The sequence below is a fragment of the Temnothorax longispinosus genome, chromosome 12, assembly GCF_030848805.1.
Source record: "Temnothorax longispinosus isolate EJ_2023e chromosome 12, Tlon_JGU_v1, whole genome shotgun sequence".
Lineage (NCBI taxonomy): Eukaryota > Metazoa > Arthropoda > Insecta > Hymenoptera > Formicidae > Temnothorax > Temnothorax longispinosus.
In genome coordinates this window covers 12939391-12960090 of record NC_092369.1, presented here as the reverse complement: position 1 = coordinate 12960090, position 20700 = coordinate 12939391, and the positions used below count along the sequence as shown (strand labels likewise).

The window sequence follows — 20700 nt, the reverse complement described above, 5'->3', positions numbered from 1 at the left end:
CTCTTACAGAAGCATGGCTTTTAGCCAGTCAACTTGCAAATTTTTTGTAAGAACGAAATTTGCGCATTACGTTTTATCTTGCAAATGAATTCAAGAATCGGGTCAATCGGGGGGCCCCTGCCGAATGATCGAACGTCTTCCAGCCACGCTGTTGGACGGAGGTGACGCACGCGCGGAAGGCGCGGGAGATCCCGCTTTCTGGGGGAACACAACACACGAACACACCACAAAATTCGATCTCGTGGGGCACACACATTTGCCGCGGAGAACCCGACCGTGTGCGACGTCAACAGAGAGACGCGAGACGCGAGTTCGAAACAGTTCAAAACGGGCCGGGAAGAGCCGCGATCGTGTCACGTTGCGAGTCACGTGCGAGCGTCGTCGCTGCGGTTCGCACGGATCATTTTTGCAAACTACGAACGGTAAGTGTCGCTCGATTCACGTGCGAATCCGTCGGCCGTTTCGCATGATATGCGCCGCAACTCCGCCGACACCGCTGCTCCGTTTGTTGGATTAAATCGCGGGACACCGAGGCAAATATACGCCTCGACGCCGCTGTTTGCAATTAGTCAGACCTTACAAACGCGATTATCTCGGCGGATGTGCAAACGTTAACGCGTCTCTGTCTCCCCGACAAACATTTAATCTTCGTTGCAGCTCGCTAGGAAAAACGTACGTCGAGCGACGGCGCACATCGTCGCTCATTAACACTATTAACACGGACGCCCGGAGGAGGGACGCTTTGTAAACGTCGTTGGAAAGGAAGAAACACTCGCCGAGGACACTCGCGTGAGAGAGAAGGACCTGTAAGATTGAGAGAGCAAAACTGCTCGCGCTTAGCTCGCACACGTCGCTCTAGTAGTATTATTTCTCTCGCACTTGTTTATGTATGACTTTAACTTTTACTACGTTTACGCGAGCGTTAGTTCTGTAGTAACTTACGATAATTCACTCGTTTACGCGGAGTAAATTATCGTAAGTTACTACAAAATCCCGTTTACGCGAAGGAATAATCATAAGTTACTACAGAAGTAACGCTCGCGTAAACGTAGTATTTAACCGATTGACGTATAATTAATTAATGCGATTAATGTGAGGTAATATGGTAGTTTCAGTACGTGGGACGTGGGTGTCTGACATAAGAACGGTGAAACAGGTGTTTGTTTTATCAATGAAACCGGATCTGACATGTCTTACACTGAGCTGGAACATGGTTACCAAGTAAATTCTCTTTACATTATACCGTCCGAAGACGAGATAACACCGCACTCTGCGCGTTGCCCCAGTGCCTAACGAGAGGTTTATGTCCACAGGGTCTCAAGAATGCGAGCAGACCGATGTTCTACATAGGAGACATAAATACGGTCCAGCCGTCTGTTATTTCATCGATCTATCGTTCGTCGAATAGAGTAAGTTTTGGGATTGTTGTTTCACCGCTGTTGAAATACACGTGGTTGCGAGCGTCCACGATATTGCACGAGGCACAGTTGGAAATCTATCCTTCAGTTTCCTAACCAGAGCACATACTATGCACATATGAAATTTTTATAGATATAAAAGCACACTTTTCCTTCTTTTTTTTTAGTTCTATTCTTGTTAGATACGATATGCGAATAATTTTCTCGATCGCGCATCCGGTTGTTGATTGTATGAAACCGCGATTCACATCTGATAATCTGATGAGGTATCACAGAAATAGAAAAGCAACACGACACGAACACAGAGCCACGTGGTATTTGTGACGATCGATTGTTATCTGAGGAACGGATTGATTTGAGATTAATGAAACGGCAATGTTATTCCACTTCCATCTTTTTATCTCGTGTTTATGTCACGAAAGTGACAAGCGTGCACGTGTAGGACAACTGTTTAGAGAAATATAGCGTACGTTCGGACGGAGGTTAGAAATCTATATTAAGAATACGTTTACGATATATGTAGATATTTTCTCCGGTATTTAAAAATACGCACGATCCACGTCTCCTTATTTGCAATGTACCTGCCCCTTGCAACGGTGGAAATGTACGAACAGTTATGTAAACACAGTTGATACATTATGCATCAAACGGTCGCTAAGTTGAAACTCTTGTTGGTCGGTTGATTGCTAGTACCTAGATAGTCGAGAGACATACCTACCCTTATTACGTAATCAGCTTTTAAAGAGCCAAATCAATCGACACGAGCATTTGCGATGCACATTAGTAAATGTTTCTGCATAGTGGAGTGTAGGAATGCAAGTCGGTGAAAGAGTAGGATAAATTCTGTGTGTTTTTTTTCCTCATGATGTTTGGCCAGACAGGGATTTATCTCATTATGAGGCACGTTATCCAAGCACGAATGGTACGCACATGATACAGCAGTTAAATTTTCTATCGATGCATGTGCAACGCAAACATTTGATCGTTCCGTTTGCCCCGCGTGGAAATACATTTGTTAACATTCATCGTCAGCCAATTATAACAGTGCTAATATTGACTGAATTATAAATTGCTTCTAATCGTGCCTGATAACATTATTACAACAGGTAACTGCCTGCGAGTTCATTCAGAAGGTATTCGCCGCTCGTTAACAGTGTATGAATTCAAGCTAACAATTACGCATTGTTAGAATCTAAGTCACTCTACAATTTAACGCTATGTTCTTTTGGTGGTGCATGAATATGCTGTCGAAAACATATCTGAATTCTAGTTACAATGTGATAATGTTCAAGTGACAGTGATTTGAAAATAGAACTGATAATTCTTCCTTTATCTTTCTATCGTGATATGTTAACTGCAATCACACTTCGAGCGATTGATATTGGAAACATATCAATTAAATCATTGCTTATCAGAACAGGAGACATCAGAATTTGTGGAATTTTTAATTCTTGAAGATACATGACAATGATTTTTATTCCAAAGGTAAAAGTGCGTGTGTACATGTATGTGATTAATGAAATATATATTGTGATACTCTAACAAGAAGGTGGTTTTAAAATTAACCCCGTCAGCAGTTCATCATTATATATTCATATCAAGACAACTGCGTGTGCATATATTTTATACATATATTTCATGATCATAGGAATAACAATCATAATTAAAAAGAAACAATAGATATTCACGAAATCGTACGTAATGATAAAGATTTATATTTTCAATTGAACCGTAGCGGGTACCGTAGTTTTCTGTGATAACTTATCGGATATTTTTAATCAGATAAAAATCTGCTATCACAAGTACTTTTTCTATTCGTTTATTTGTGTTGTTATAAATAATAGGAAATGAGAGGATAGATTCCACTACGTTTCTTCAGCTTGCTATAATACTTTTTCTTCTTTTTTTTTTTGTTATATTAATCTCAAATCTTTTCTAAATCTTTCATTGCAGTGATTAACAACTAGCTCGTGCTTCGGTTTGCTTGTCGCTGCATGACCGGTATTGCATTTCTCATTGAGTCTGGATTGTAGTGAAGTAGTAAATGGTAAAAACGGAATAAACAGAAATAAGTGAAAATATAAACGTGTAGATGAATGAAAACTTCACACTGAATCACGAATTTCAAAAGATAGCGTGATTTTTCATCTTCCAATTTACATATTTTCACGCTTCGTTGCTTGATATGTATTACCTTTCTATGTAGGCAATAACATATGCGATCAACGTATAACTTACTTATCAAAAGATCAAACTAAAGAGTGTAATGAGTAATCTTACGAGAGTTCGCGATGAAAATTGTCCTGCTGACGACAAGCCTAGATTTCTATCCTGCCTAAAGGCATACTGGGTGAGCACTATTTAGCTTGAAGATTTTACGATCTTCCTCACTGCTTGTTATATAGCGGAGTTTAGAAGTCACGTTCATTTTTAGAAACTGTAAAAGTCAGGCTGTGACGTTCTTTCACTTGATCTATCGCTCATTTTTCCAAAGAAAAAAAATGTGTGTGGTAGTGAATTTAATTTTATATTATATGTATAGAAGTTTTTTTTTATTGAAATGTTTATTATTTTCTACTTATTAGTATTGCATATATTATCAAGATGTGACTTGCCTACACGGTGTATGCTCTTGAATAGCTATCACTGATCGTTTATTTTACTTTCTAGCCCGAATTATCAGAAGGCAACCAAGATGACGCTTATATGGGCGGGAGTGATGTGGAAGGAGAGGGAAAGCAAGTCCTGGTTGGGATATGCGCAATGGCGAAGAAGTCGCAGAGTAAACCGATGAAAGAGATTTTGACAAGGCTCGAGGAATTCGAGTATATAAAAATTATCGTCTTTCCAGAAGAAGTGATATTAAAGGTGATATATATTTGTGTTATGAAGCTATACTATACTTCTATGTTACAAAATTTATATCTTTTGCATTTGCTCTTTACAGGAACCTGTAGAAAATTGGCCTGTGGTCGACTGCTTGATAAGTTTCCATAGTAAAGGATTTCCCCTTGATAAAGCTATAAATTATGCGAGTTTACGTAAACCGTTTATTATTAATCACCTCCCAATGCAGTACGACATTCAGGTAGACTTTTAAAAAATATTACAAAATATTAATATATTTTTCTATATGTACCCTCTACGTACTAATATAAATTGCCGTAGGACCGAAGAAGAGTTTATGCTATACTGGAGAGCGAAGGTATCGAAATTCCACGGTATGCCGTTCTCGACAGAGATTCACCAGATCCGAAACGTGAGTTGCAAAATTTATTTGCACTGTTCGTAAGTGCGTCGTAAATATCTCCCGCGATCCAGTTAAGAAATCAAATAGTTATGTACTCGATTGAGTTTAGGACACTCATATGTTACTTGTGTTGTTTATCATATGTTACTTGTGTGTTAATCTTTACATATAGAGAATATAGACTGCATTTTAGAACACGAATTGGTGGAGTCGGAGGATCACGTGGAAGTAAACGGCATTACTTTCAACAAACCATTCGTGGAAAAACCAGTATCTGCCGAAGATCATAATATCTATATTTACTATCCTACTTCGGCTGGAGGAGGAAGTCAAAGATTATTTAGAAAGGTATATATATTATTTTTCTTGAAAGTAATACATAATTCTTCATATAAGATTTAGGAAGCAAGCGTCGTTTTCTTAAATTGAAAAAATTCAAAAACGAATACTTAACGAATACCTGTTCCTGTTCATTACACAGATAGGTAGTCGTAGTAGCGTATATTCTCCAGAATCTCGCGTTCGCAAGAGTGGTTCTTATATCTATGAAGATTTTATGCCTACCGATGGCACTGATGTTAAAGTCTATACCGTGGGACCTGATTACGCTCACGCCGAGGCGAGGAAGAGTCCCGCCCTCGACGGCAAAGTCGAGAGAGATTCGGAGGGCAAGGAAATTCGTTATCCAGTGATATTGAACAATGCCGAAAAACTCATTAGTAGGAAAGTGTGTTTGGCCTTTAAGCAAACGGTGTGCGGCTTCGATTTATTAAGGTATGTGATTGTATATTCGCATGCAATGCAACTAGCACGACTGTAAGAAATTAAATCTACTTTTTTCAATAAAAAACCTTTTTTATGAACAATGAACATCGTTGTCCGTTGAAAAGATGCGTTTCTTTTATGTAACATTTATTTTGAACGTATCTGTATAACATTACTAAGACATACTAGTACATTACATGTCGACGCAATACAACTGTCGATGTGGTTATCAGTGTTACTTTAGAGCGCATATCGCGTTACACATTCAATAGCCTTGAGTTCCGTTACAACATCCATGAACTGACTTCAGTCGGAAAACAGATATTGACACGGCCGTGAATGTATTTGCGGCTTACATAAGTAGCTGAAAGTCAAGTGCAATTAATACAGCGAGCGTGGTTCTGGTTACAGAGCAAACGGCCAATCGTTCGTGTGCGACGTGAATGGATTTAGTTTTGTAAAGAACTCGAACAAGTATTATGATGATTGTGCCAAGATTTTGGGGAATATGATACTCAGGGAACTGGCTCCCACCTTGCATATTCCGTGGAGCGTTCCCTTTCAACTGGACGATCCTCCTATTGTGCCAACTACATTCGGCAAAATGTGAGTCTAATCACAAGTGGCAATTAACCTATGAGCAATTAACCTATGAGCGTTCTTAATATGAAGCATGTTTTTTAATCGTTATTAACTACTTCGATACTTATCCAGGATGGAGTTGCGCTGTGTCGTAGCAGTTATTAGACATGGCGATAGAACCCCAAAACAGAAGATGAAAGTAGAAGTACGTCATCCGAAGTGAGTAAACAAAATCTTATACATTTTCTCTCATCTAAGAACATTGCGAATTAATATATATATATATAATATCTCGCAGATTTTTTGAGATATTTGCAAAGTACGATGGCTATAAGCACGGTCACGTAAAACTAAAGCGCCCTAAACAGTTGCAAGAGATTCTCGATACAGCACGTAGTCTACTAACAGAGATACAGCATCGTGCGGCGGGACCCGAGTTGGAAGAAAAACAAGGGAAACTGGAACAACTCAAGAGTGTCTTAGAAATGTATGTAGCGATAAGCAATATAGTCTACTACTTTAATGAATTAAATTAATCACGATATAATGTTATTGTATAGTTGAGCAAATTTGTAAAAAGATTATTAACTCTATATTGTAGGTATGGGCATTTCTCTGGCATAAATCGTAAAGTCCAATTGAAGTATCAACCGCGAGGACGGCCGCGGGGAAGTTCTTCCGACGACGGTAGCGATCTTAGTATGCTTCATTTACTTTTTCACTATTTTATACAATATACATATCGATCATATATTTTTAGGGATATATTATACTTAGTGGATATGTATACATATATAATATATTTAACAAACAAAAAAGATATATTTTAGAAAATTGTGTATCTGAAGAAATACACGTATCTCTTCACTCTTTCTTTTTCAGATCGATTAGGAGAACCGTCTCTAGTCTTGATATTGAAATGGGGCGGAGAACTGACGCCGGCTGGACGTATTCAGGCGGAAGAATTAGGACGCATATTCCGCTGCATGTACCCCGGTGGTCAAGGTAGACACCTTAGTGGTTCGTATCTTATGTTCATATGCTTGCCATGCTCGCTTTTAAGTTTCTACACAGTATCGGAGATCGTTTTTGTAATAATTTCCCTCTATTAGCTAAACTTGGTCTGGGTTTACCCCAGTGATATATACGAACTACGTAATCTGAAAGCCTCTGGGCTTTCGATTTACGAATTGTATTTTGAGAACGCTATATTGTACAAGTTGCAAAACTATTGGACGGCTTGAAAATTGGCGCACTAAGATTGGATTGTATTCTTCCATGATTTATATCGTTGTATCTTGTACCATGAGAGACATAAAAAGCTACTTTAGAGTAATATCGAATTTGTACGAGAGTAATTGCCAGTGTAGCAAACACTGTGGCACTAACAACCATATTGGCAATCATATTGTAACTGGTAGTTAATAGTGAGATGTAGTAATGTTACACTCAAAGAGAGTCACAGATAGCATAATTTATCTCAAATGTTATTTCAGAGGAAGAATCAGAGATGTTACCAAACCACGGTAACCTTTTATTTACGATCAACGCTTATTACATAGTTCTCTGTAGATTGTTGTCCTTAGAAATTAGCGATGTTATACGGTCGTCGGCGCTAACAGTAAGAGTACACTTGCACATTTTATATCTTTTTATTTGAACGATTTTCCGAGTTGCCACTCGACTCAGCGGAGACGAGCTGTTGTCGGCAATTTGGAAGGAGCATGGTTTTAGCGTACACCACACTCACCATTTGCCACACGCTTTTTCTATGCTAATGTACGTTTCAGTTAATTTTGTTCTTAATGGCACTACAACATGTTAAGTGTAAATTTCTGTTATATACAAGCTGTTATGCACGTACACTTAGTACAATATGTTTTCTTCGAAATGTAATTTTTCATTAAAATACCAGCAGAGGAGTTTCAAGGTAACTCTAAAGCATTTAGAGACATGAAAAACTTTTTGCAGTATTTTCCGCGCGTTGTGACACGATATACAACGTTAATTAACGTCATTAATCCCGATTAATGCAATTTTTATGACACGCAATCTTTATCGCGATGATCTCGATACTAGAGCATAGGTCATCTCGACAACTGTTTTTCTTTTGGAGTAATCTCTAAATTGTTCCGTTGTCGTTGTGTTCTATGATTATGATAGCTGTGTCTCGAGGAATCCCGTCGTTGTGTTGATATTATTCCCCCTTGTGTAAACGTAGGTGAATACGCAGGTGCGCAAGGATTGGGTTTGTTACGCCTGCACTCCACGTTCCGGCACGATTTGAAAATCTACGCTAGCGACGAGGGACGTGTTCAAATGACCGCGGCGGCTTTTGCGAAAGGGCTGCTCGCGTTGGAGGGAGAGCTGACACCTATCTTGGTGCAGATGGTGAAGAGCGCGAATACCAATGGCCTTCTGGACAACGACTGCGATAGTAGCAAATATCAGAATATGTGAGTAGAGGATCTTCATCGAACCCCTGAATTGTAACTTTTGCCTCACGGTAAGCGATATTATATTTGTAACTACAGGGTGAAAACGCGCTTGCACGAGCTGCTGCAGCAGGACAGAGAATTTACTCGCGAGGATCGAGAACAGATCAATCCGGGAAATGCGCTGAGCATCAACGCCGCTTTAGACTTCGTCAAGAATCCGGTTCGATGCTGCCAGCACGTTCACTCTCTCATCCAAAAGCTTCTGGACATCGTGCGTATCAAGAAGGAAGACGCGAAGACGAAGGACACGATACTCTATCATGGCGAAACATGGGAATTGATGGGACGTCGCTGGGGAAAGATAGAAAAAGACTTCTGCACGAAGAACAAACGTTTTGACATATCTAAAATACCTGACATTTATGATTGCATAAAGTACGACCTGCAGCACAACAATCATACGTTGCAATTCGAACACGCGGAAGAATTGTACACGTACGCTAAATCTTTAGCGGATATAGTAATTCCTCAGGTATCATTTCTTTTCGCCGCTAATTCTATCAACATTTTACTTTTTTATAAGTGAGTTACGTTATATATTAATGCGTAGGAATATGGCTTGACGGTACAAGAGAAGCTGACTATCGGTCAGGGTATATGCACGCCTTTGCTGAAAAAAATACGGGCTGATCTGCAACGAAATATCGAAGAATCTGAGGAAACTGTCAATAGGCTTAACCCTAGGTACAACATTTGAGTTCTACTTGTAAAGAGTTTTCTTCTCTAATTGAGATCTTTTTAGTAATTATACGATAATCGTTAATGATCCATAGATATTCCCATGGTGTTTCGAGCCCGGGGCGCCATGTACGTACGAGGCTGTACTTCACAAGCGAGAGTCATGTACATTCCTTGCTAACCGTGCTGCGTTACGGTGGTTTACTCGATGTAAGCAAAATATACGTTATACACGTTATAGCTGGAAGAAATAATCTCCTATGGTGTCTTCTAATTTCTTATGTATGCGATCCGCAGGTGGTGAAAGACGAGCAGTGGCGACGCGCGATGGAATATGTCAGTATGGTCTCCGAGTTGAACTACATGTCGCAAATTGTTGTTATGTTGTACGAAGATCCAACCAAGGATCCAAGCAGCGAGGAGCGTTTTCATGTTGAGTTACACTTTAGTCCTGGCGTTAACTGCTGCGTGCAGAAGAATCTGCCGCCCGGTCCTGGATTCAGACCACACTCGCGCAATGAGAGCAGCCACAATGTGGTAAGACTTTCAATTATCCGCTATGATACGCTAACGATCATACAAATTAAATGAACTTTGCCGGTCTTTCTTTTTAAGGGGGAGTGCGGTTCCGGTCAGGATACTAGTTCGCAATGTAGCACCCGGATAGAGGAGGAAGATGCGGAATTGGGTATCATCGAGGACGATGTAATAAGTCCTACGGCGCAGGCTGTGAGTAGAGTTTTGCTTATTAATCGCAGTTAAATTTTTAGCAAATATTTTTTAGCAAATATATAGCTATGTAAAGGCTCTATAATTTAAAAAAATTAAAACTTGATACGGGCAATAAGAGCCAAACGTGACGTTTAACCGCTAAAATTTACGAAACGTTCGTAATTTTCGTAATTGACATGTATCTTATAATAAATTTTAGCGGTTAAACGTCACGCTTGGCTCTTATTGCCCGTATCAAGTTTTAATTTTTTTTCAAATATATACTTTTTATGTTCTCAAAATTTTCTCTTTAGTAACACAATGCGATAGGCAAAAATTTGCTTTCAGGATACGCCTCCGCCATTAATGGAAACGGATACTGTGGACTCTATGCTAGACAGTCCGACGACCAGTCGTGGGATCGACATGATGGATCTAGAGCCGAATATGATGGACGAACCGTACGATAGTGGATTCTTACAAGGCTCGGCACCGATTCCAATTAGGTCTGCTATTCGCTTGTCAATCTGATTTGCATTGAGTATTTTTCTATGCAAATATTTATCATCTTGATAAAATAATACCTTAAGAATGGAAGTTTTATTTTGTGTTGCAATATATGTGCAGCGCCAGAACTGTGGCCGGACATGAGGCTGCTAGGCTTGGCAGCCAATTGGCGGCGAGTCAACGACAACGGCGAAGCAGAGAGGCAGGGAGCATCGTGGAACCGCGCGCGCGAAGCTACGATCATCAGCGGCAGGAGAAGCCCGAGAAAGGTAAGTGCGCTTTGATGTGCAAGTTATCTGTATCGGTGAGCAGATTTATGCTGAAGTAAGTGTGAAGGATGTCGCCGATAAACGAGCGATATTTGAACGATGATGTAACATTAACAAACCAATCTGTTCTTGTTGTATATGCGTGCATACACACGGGTATACGGAATGTGTATGACGATATGTAAGACGTGTACGGTATCCTTAACACGTTAATGGTTTGTGCATGATTATAATTATTGATTATTATTGGTCTTCTTTACACACTGATACACCACTTTAATGGTATTAACAGTTATCGACATTTATAGTATATATGAATGCTATATATGAATGCCGTATATCCTTTCTCCCAAATTATATAATAGCTTCACATCACGAAATTTATATTTTATCACGATAAATCCTATTTCCCTCGCACAAGTAGTGATTAACGAAAGATATATTGATATTTAAACCGTGCTTGGTATTCGATATTTTAACTTAACGAATAGATAGTTCGATATAGATTACCGTGCAATTTTTACAATTTGAAATTAGAAATATTTACGATATTTATAGAAGTATTACTGTATTTCTCTGAATTTCGAGATAAAATCACACTGTTACATTTGCAGATTTGATATTTTGTTATCTAAATAAGAGCAGATATTCGAACACCGTGAATTTATGTCATTTTTACGGAATATCGCAGATGAATGGGATTTGAATTGTGCGCGATAATGATAGTATGGTACTTGTCTTCTTTTCGAAGAATATACCGATTTGTAGAAACGCGCGTAAATATATAATGACGTTTAATATATATATTATGTTAACGTTATAATGTATGTTATGTTAACGTTAAAGGCATCGGGCTATTAGAGCTTTTAGGGGCTAATTACTGGCAATTGAGCTGATGGTGGAATGTCGTTACAATTCACAATGCTCCCTTCTGTGTTCTACTGTTCTCTTTTTGTAGCTGCGGACAAGCTGCAGTATCAGAGCTTGGACGCGGTCAACAAAGAAGGTATGTTTGTACCGTCTACCAATTTTTACAGAATAATTCTTCAAGATAATGCACATGTAAACTTTCGGACGATACTTTACGTATATCCTTCTTATTTTTGCCCGTAATCGAGTAGATCAGTTCTACCCACGTATATTTTCTTCTCTTTATTTGGATACGAAATGTATCTTTTTTTTATACCCGTAGAGAAACTCTTATGCACATGTTGCAATGAAATAATTCCGTCGATCGATATTAGCGTGCACAGTTACGCTGCGATGAAATCTCGTATCAACCGTAGCGCAACTCTGGATCTCAGAGCAAAGCAGACAATTCCGCGGATCTTTAATTTTCGTTGCAATTAAAATGTGCATAGTTGTTGGACCGATATGTATATATCAGTACCCGGAATGCGCTTATGCACATCGTCGTACTACGAAGTGCTGATTAAAGTGACTGCCGACTCTCACACCCTACACCTTATACCTCGTAACTATAGTCTCTAGTCTATAGTCTCATCCCTTCCTCAGTTAATGTATATTTTGCCCGTGTTAATTTTTCACGATATGTTGCGACTTGTAATCTGTATTTGTTGATTTGATCTGTATTTTCGTTACTTTTACTTTAATCAGTTATACAAATCGCACGTACTACTGTATAGAGAAAAGATTGGTTACGTCTTTTCTTTGTTTTGTTTTGTTTTTAATGGCTGGATCTCCAGAACCACGCCAGACGAAGTGCGAAACACGGTCTGGGTTGATCTATCCGGAAAAAACGTCTAATGTGTCTTGTTTCATGTAATACAGCCGAGAGATGTGTATTTTGCCAATGCCAGGGTAGGAAGCGGTGATTCCAGTTGAAATAACTCTTTGCTCAGCGATAGTTGTGCGCGTGGAAGCCAACTAATCAAGTATCGGCGACTGTCTGGGCCACACACGCATACACCGTAGTGTGGTCCATTCAGCTGTCCACCCGAATCCTCGATCCCGAGATCATCATTCCCAAAATGGAACTCGCAAGCGTCTTCATTGTCATCGAGCCTTCTTTCGGGGAGTTTCACGTGCATTACGCCATACGTTCATTACGTTCAGGGTGTCATCGAATTTCATATCATCGAGTCTTTCGGACGACAATAATAATCGCTCATCGATTATTCACGGCCTCTTTTTTTTGTATTCGCATATCATTTCATTTTGTCGGTTCATCGTCATCGTCATTTCCATCTTTCATCGTCGCCACTTTCATCGATCGCGCCGATCTTCTCGTCTTCGAATAGATAGCTCGCGAAGCATGTAACATCTTCACCTCGCTCCTCTTCTCCATTCTTCATGCATAATTCATAACAATAGTCGAAAGGAAAAAGGGACTCGGACCAAGAGAAGCATCGTATCTACCCGCTATATCATTACGGTCGTGTACTAATGCCGTTCGAGCTTCGGCACCCTAACAAATGTTAATGTACGAGGCTGTCTATATATGTAAAAAAAAATCGTGTGGTTTGGTTGGCTTACTGGTTGCATGGCTATCGTGTGCCACGGTTGTTGTGTGGTGTGCGTACTCGTGATTCCGACATACTCGCTAAGTTGCGCGCAAAGGGTCGAAGGTATCTACTCTATCCTTAATTTACTTTATTTCTTCCTCGACGAATCTTTAAACACCGAAGCCAGTAAAATGCAATATTCCTTTAAAGTATATTATTCATTTAATAACGATACGAGATTAAGTTGTTTTCTATATATGTTCAATATTTATGTACTTGATATAATATGTACATTATAGTAGTATTTATTTATATTGTACTTTATAAGTATTGTATAAATAATTATAATAGACTTTGAGGGGTCTTTACGCTGACGATTTTATCGCGGGTATTACGGAGATCCGTTTTATTTTTCGTACATAATTTTTTAATTGCTCTCAATTTCAGTAATACCAGAAAAACGTGAAAGCAAAGTATATCGCGAAGTCATTTTTTACATCGATGATCACCGGATAAAACGTTCGATTTTTTTTTATCGCGAGGCGAGAACAACGGTCCAAAGATTCGTCCCTTCCGTTTCTTTAGCAAAATGGGTTTTTTAATCGGCTCTTTCTCTCTTTTGTTTTCTTTTCTCTCTCTTCCTCCCCTCACTACACCGTCATACCGAATGCTGCACCGTACCCTGCTGTCACCCTTCTGATAACGCTATCACACCTGGATCTATGTGCCTGCGCATTTCGCACCCTCCCTACGCATCGCACCGTACCGCACCGCACCGCACCGCACCGCAACGTAACTCGCTATCAGCCGCGGGACCAACTCCGGAGGAGCCTCGCGGCGAGGAACGCACGTGGAAACCGGCGACACTGCTGCAGTCGCACAGCTCGCCGGAGCTGCCGGTTTCGCCGGACGAGAGCTTCGCTTCCTCGTGCTCGCTTCGCAATGCGCGCAACGATAGACAGCTATCCGCCAATCCTTGCTCGTTGCCCGACCCGTCGTTCGCGACCGTCAGCGGCCTGCCGGAGCGGACTATCACCAGGCACCGTGGCCGCGGCAGAAAGTACGAACGCTCGCGCTCCGAAGTGACCTTGCTTCCATCCGTCGAACTCTGCGGTGAGTTCAGGGGGTAACGACAGAGATGCAACGCGGACCGACGGAGAGGTCGTCGCACATGCCGGGGTGGCACGCGGAGGAATCTGGTCCAGTCCTGGTATCAATGTCGATGAAAATTCTGTTGATAATGAAACAGTAAGGGAATAAGTAAATGTTACCATCTGGTTTATTGATTACTATCTGATGGCGACCGAGACTATCTTCGTTCTTAAATCGGTAAGTAACGTTTCAGATGTAACGTTTCGTTCTCTCTTTTTGTTGGTGATTTCTCTTGCGAACTCTTATTGGCATTGACACACGAGTCCGACGTGACCAGATTGCCTCTTTTCCATATGCTACTCCGGAGTTCCTGCGACCTCAATGCCGGATGCTGGAAATCTCGATTCACGATATCAGTACGAAATTGATCTCACGTGAATCGCCGCATTATTCTCACCGTATTCCGAATCTGTCGAAATTGTTAAATGTCCCATTTTTCGGGCAAAGAAATTACATAATTAACACGGTGAGCCGAAGGAGACCAGAATTGTAAAAAAAAAAGGGAGATAATCAAGGGACCATTTATCCTAATTAGTGCAACAAATTAGTCCGGCACTCGCAAAGTTTAATTCTTTAGCAATACGTGTTACTGATTTCTTCAATTAGCTTGATATTCTTTTTTTGAAGGAAGACCAACGCTAATTTCTGTTTCCTAATATGGATTATTCCCACTAATCGAGGTTCATTGAGAGACTCGACTGATCTTCTGCCTCTTAAAATCTGTTTTCAGAAAGAGGCAGGGAATCAGTTGAGGATTAAGCGTAGTAACTAACATTCGTGGGAATAGTCCTATGCTCACCGATTCGCTTTGCTCGTTATCTCTCTCTGTCGTCTTTTTCTCTCTGATTATTAAATGTCCCTCTTCTTCACCTTGAAACGCGAGCACAAATGCAAGCACGGGCACGAGCACGAGCACGAGTCTGTGATAGATTCTAGAGCTTCACAGCCGATCTCTGCCGGCTTTTAATAAGGGGACATGCTATTTATTATATAACAAAATGTTTACGACACTCACCGTTATCACTACCACATCGATACCGATCCACGAGACTAATCATCATCACTGTCCGGAGTGTCTATATCAGCGTCTGAGTTCCCTCCCCCCGTCCGTCCAGACACCCCGTGTCCAGGCCTCATTCCTCTTCTCCACCCCTAGACTCGCGATCGCGGATCATTCAACCTGATCCTACCTGCACAGCAAGGCGCCACCGTCACAGTATCTCCGGACAGATGAGTTATTTCAAGCTGTTGGGCTACAACGTCAGCAAGAAGCTAACTGGCTCGGCTAACAGTCTCTTCAGCACGGCGGTGATAAGTGGCTCTTCGAGCGCGCCGAACCTAAAGGACATGGTCCCACCTCACGCGTCTGCGGTCGCTGGTATTTTATATATCTAATTATTTAATAAGTAACAAGTAAAGGGGGGCTCTAAGAATTCAACGCGGTTGATGCGCAAGTTAATTTTATATCGATCTTTAATAACTGCTGGGATATATAATTATAAATCGGTTCTACTAATGATCGTAGTTTATTATAGGATTAGCTTGTTTTACTTGGATTTTTCCACGGAAAATCACGCTATTTTTAGACCACTCAATCTTGAAGTTACTCATTTCTTGTCAAAGAATATGAGATCATTTTGATTTAATTGTTACCGCATCGCTAAAGATGGCTTAAAGTAGAGCCGAAACGTCCGATTTATATTATATGGTTATTGGATCGATATAACATATCGATTAACTTACGTACCATCATCCACGCTGAAGACCCCTTTTTATTCGGCAGTTATTAATTTCATTATCGAGAGTTCTTTATTATCCAATTATTTATCCAATTATTAGAATACAATTATTTAATTATACGTATTATATATAATAAAATAATCTAGGTGAATAAGTTAAAATAATGAAGAATATTTCTAATTAGTACATTTATTCTATAGCGATAGAAGGTTTCGGCGGAGTACCCCCCATCAGACCCTTGGAAACTCTGCACAATGCGTTATCGCTACGTCAACTGGATTCCTTCCTGGATATGATGACCAGGGCGCCGTTGTACAGGACTCCGGCCTCGTCGCCGCCTAAGTCGTCGCCGGCCGGATCGACGCACGAGTCGCTCAATCCACCCCTTGTCCACGCCGGGATCAGTCGCGAGTACCACTCTTCTGACACAGAAGCTGTCAGGTACCATAAAAAATGACATAAGGCATGCTCGTGAGTATTAAGTTCTTCTCCTGTGCGCCAAGTAAGATCGCTTTCAAACTTATTCCGAGTGTGCTGTATCCTGTTACATCTTTTTCCGCTGACCGTATTAAATAATTTATTTAATTTTGTAATTCTCCATTGCTAAAAACTTGAGTACGCGAGCTGTGATTGTTTGACTTCTGGTGCATTATCGCGTTACTACCCCGCACAGGTACATTATCCCGACACCGATACTGTATAAGCCCCTTGGCGAAGCAGAAACGTGTGACACCAGGAATCTACCGTCACCTACCAGTCCGAACAGTGCGTATCTACCCTATCTGGCTGTGATAGCAATATCACATTTATTTAAAAAATCTTTTATGTATCACTTAGGCACAGGATGGAGTAGCGAGCCACAGTCTTTTCTGTCCGAGCCATCGTCACCTGCGCCAACATCGACAGGCGAATGCAGTATGTCTATGAGCTTAATTAGCAACGAGAGGTGAGTCTCAAATGTCTTAAAGTGCATAAATTTAATTTATTTCTTTTTTTATACTTCCTTTCCTTTTATGTTGAATTAATATGAATGATGGTGATAATTAATATGATATAAACTGGTTTGGTTATTTACACTCTCTATAGTTCTAAATTTACTAAATATATCATTTTGTAGTTATATTTTTGTTGGTTTACTTATATTTTACGTATTTCTCTCTAATACTCTCTATATCTAATTACGGTGTACGTTGAATGTTAGTAGTGTGGTAGAAATAACACCTGTCCATTCACAGTGCTCAACTCTTTATCGCGCCGAAATTCTCCCCGACTTGCCTGGACGTCGACTTTAACGAATTTTGTATTCGTCTCGATCAAGAGAATCGAGAAAGTCGCGGCAGCGTCTCATATACGGATTATTACAGCAACGAGGACGGTCAGATACGCAAAATAACGCAAATACCGCAAGTGATACAGTCAGGTGCTAGCGGTGTGCAAACAAAGCTCGTGTGTGGCGATGATCTTCCCTGTGACAACATCGACGAGGACGAGGACCACACGTTGACTTTAAAACAGAGCGAGGAGCAAAAAAAACAGGATGTTAAATCAATATTCGAGCCGAGGGACGACGTTAATTCAGCGAAACTAAGTGGCAGCTACAAGAAGATCGGGCGGTAGGCAGAAAAAATCCGGTTTTACACAAAATACAATATATGAAGTGACGTTTACCGATATTTATGAGCGGCGTCGTTTGCTTATTTTAGTTTCCTCGTGGAAAGCACGGATATATCGCACGGCGACGTCCGAATTAAGGACACCGACAACGCCGGTACTTCCGACAAAACTCCGACGAAACTCTCTACCTCTCAGAAATCCGACTCCTCGAGCGCGGGTAAATCCATCGCGGAAAGGGTAAAGAAGGATTCTAAAAAGGGCGGCGGCTTGCACATCGGTTCTCAAAAGCGAAAGAACTTTTCTCGTTCGCAGAGCGTCACGACGCCGAAACTGGTCGCGCCGAAAACCGAACAACAGACTTTCAGTTATTCGAGACAGAGCTCGTTCTCGACCATGTCGGATGCGGATCTGGAAAGTTGGAAACTGAGCGCGGATCCGACGCATTCCTCGGGAACGAGCCAGCAGGAAGAGCCTATACTCACTGTAGCCGGCAGTCTCACGGATAGCTGTAACGTCACCGTGGGCTTCGACATTAAAGAGAAGGAAAAGAAATAGATATTCGATCGTAAATTTTAATTTACTCTGATAGTTTTTTTCGACACCCACGTGATATTAGATCTATTCTTACGACGTAGAATTTTACGAAGAATTTTAGGAAGGGTAGTTTCCTAGCACGAAAAGTATTAGAACACAGCAAGTATTAAGCAGGACTGGAGAGTCATTTTAATGTTTCATAGCATTGTCCATTAAGGCTGATAAAAGTATACAACCAGGACCAGTCGTTTAGAGAGAATTATAATAGCGGAACTTTTAAACCCCCTCTCCTTCCAATCCTTATAGCATTATATAAATGAGATATTAAATCAAACAAAGACAATTTATTCTTGTTTTAGCTCGAGAAATATCTCGAGAAAGTGATTAATCTCTCTAAATCACTTTGCGACTTAAAAAAAAATATATTTTATCAATACAGGTATATAGAATAATTACGATAGCTTATTTGAAATAATGTAACGTTAGAGTTAGAATTTTACGGGTCTTTTCTATTAAAAAGATCAACAAACTACTCGACTGATAATAGCGGGAGAGAAAAATTAATCCTTTTACTTACATATCATCTGTGCGCTTTGATATTAATTTTTAATTTTGATTCAACATGTATTTATATTATTTGGATATACATGCTATGTATTTATATTGCTAATATTTTTTGTGAGAGTCCGTATTAAAAAAAATTAAGAATCGAGAATTTTTAGTCAACAAGAAGCAGCTTGATGTTATGTTTCCGATCATTTATCATTTTAAGATTCTTAGAAAACGATTTTTCCGCAATAATATTCCCCAGGATCATCGTTGTTGACTGTGAATCGTTATTACGCGCGTAGAAGATTACCTCTTTCCTAAAGAGATTACTACAGATGTACAAACGCGATGTAGATAAAGCCATTATGTGTGCTTCAATTAAGTATAAGGATGATTAAATAGAGGAACAGAAGTGAGAAAGAAAATACATGTGATTATGAATGTTGAGAACACCTAAGAAGAAATGTATATTATTAAGTTTTGTTCTTCTCTTTAACTAAATTGCAATAGTTTTTTAAATTAGTATATAGCCAGATATTCTTGAAGTTACCGAATGTACGAGACTGAAGATTATGTACGCTAGTTTAATGCGTGTCAAATGACAACGAAAATATCTCTCAGAGATCTTACTTCGTATGGCATAGTCGAGAATATTGCGTTCTTTACATTTTTTTCCGTATAGTGATATAAGTACTGGAGAGGAAGATTTTATCCGAGCCAAAGAAAATATCCCAGTTAAGGCGATATGACTACGCTTGAAGTTGCACGAAAGAACATCCCCTCTATTGACTTACGGCTTCGTATTGTGAATCAGTAACGGAAAATACGTAATAGTTATTAATTGCAGATTAACCATACTTGTAAAATAGTAAGCAGCGTGCTTATAGATACGAAAAATATGTACGTATGTACATATATATATACATATATATATATGTTACAAATGTTTTAATAAAACAATCCGGAACGAAACTCTGTGTGTTGGGGATTTATTTTTCCTAATATTCTTAAGTTAATAATATAATTAAACTGAGCGAGACTGACTTGATTACAAAAAAAGCTTATGCCTTGTCAGATGTCTCTTATTTATTTTTTTGAAAATAACGTTGCAAGGATAACTGGGCAACTGTCTCATCGATGATTTTACGGCGATTTTATTTTTGATAATCCTTCCTGTCTATAATTGGCTTCAGATCAAACCGACAGCGCAGAGTCAATTTGCGATTTTGACAGACACGTGCGCGCCTTTTTCGTCCGTTCGAGGGACAGCCAGCATATTGTTCACGAGCGAGAGTGCGGTCTGAGGGGTGCGCTCTACCCCCTGAATCAATTAAATAGATATTAGCCGTGTCACTTGACGCGGCGAGAGCGAGAGACCGACCCTTACAACGAGCGCGTATAAACATCGCGCGTTTCCGCGTGTCAAATCGGATCTCGTGTTTACCCTCCCCCGAGGTGACTTCGACGGGGGGTTGCATAAAGTTATTAGTTATCCCTCGGCGCATCCCCCTTTCGTCTCGCGACATTTCCGCGTCCCGGGAACGCTCTAATTACGTCGCGCGAGTAGCGTATGATTTATCCCCCCCCGCCATATTTTTTTTCGCCCCCGAAACCCCTCTGGTATTTTCGCCTCGCAGTAGCGCGACGTCGACAAATCGTTTTCCGATTGTCGTTTTGAGTGTGCAGATTTATCGTCTGGATAGCCGAACTCGTTGCGATATTCTTGGAGTTATAATAATGTCTCGTTCGAGAGATTTATGTTTATGTAAAACTATTTTGTTCATGTAGTTAGAAGTAAAAGAATATATACTAAGAGATATTAAGAAATTTATGTATCTCAAATAAATAAATTAAATGTTTATGCATGAGCATTCGTTGTATACTGAAGCATGAATGTTTCTGGATTGGCATAAGTAAACCTCTTTTCTACATTTTGCAAATATTTGCCCTCTTCTTGGTAGAAAGAAC

General features: G+C 40.1%; 1 protein-coding gene across 10 annotated transcripts; it reads left to right on the top strand.

Annotated features, from left to right (window-relative positions):
• Positions 1-237: 237 nt before the first annotated feature.
• Positions 238-19704, top strand: L(1)g0196 (inositol hexakisphosphate and diphosphoinositol-pentakisphosphate kinase). Of its 10 annotated transcripts, XM_071795455.1 has the most exons (32): positions 243-422; positions 658-887; positions 1110-1221; positions 1314-1409; positions 4089-4286; positions 4366-4506; positions 4587-4677; positions 4841-5016; positions 5150-5442; positions 5845-6039; positions 6148-6234; positions 6314-6502; positions 6617-6714; positions 6898-7035; positions 7512-7541; positions 8237-8471; positions 8550-8985; positions 9064-9197; positions 9287-9401; positions 9489-9728; positions 9807-9920; positions 10233-10408; positions 10530-10678; positions 11637-11684; positions 13951-14256; positions 15452-15673; positions 16236-16476; positions 16709-16800; positions 16873-16981; positions 17271-17648; positions 17739-17886; positions 17962-19704. In XM_071795455.1, the coding sequence occupies exons 3-32, from the start codon at positions 1189-1191 to the stop codon at positions 18202-18204; spliced, it is 5151 nt and encodes a 1716-aa protein (XP_071651556.1). In that variant the 5' UTR covers positions 243-422; positions 658-887; positions 1110-1188; the 3' UTR covers positions 18205-19704. The 10 variants fall into 10 exon arrangements, 9 of the variants coding, with proteins under 9 accessions (XP_071651556.1, XP_071651553.1, XP_071651554.1 ...); XM_071795452.1 differs by having other exon boundaries at positions 4850-5016; positions 10251-10408; positions 17739-19704; XM_071795453.1 differs by having other exon boundaries at positions 15494-15673; positions 17739-19704.
• Positions 19705-20700: the final 996 nt, after the last annotated feature.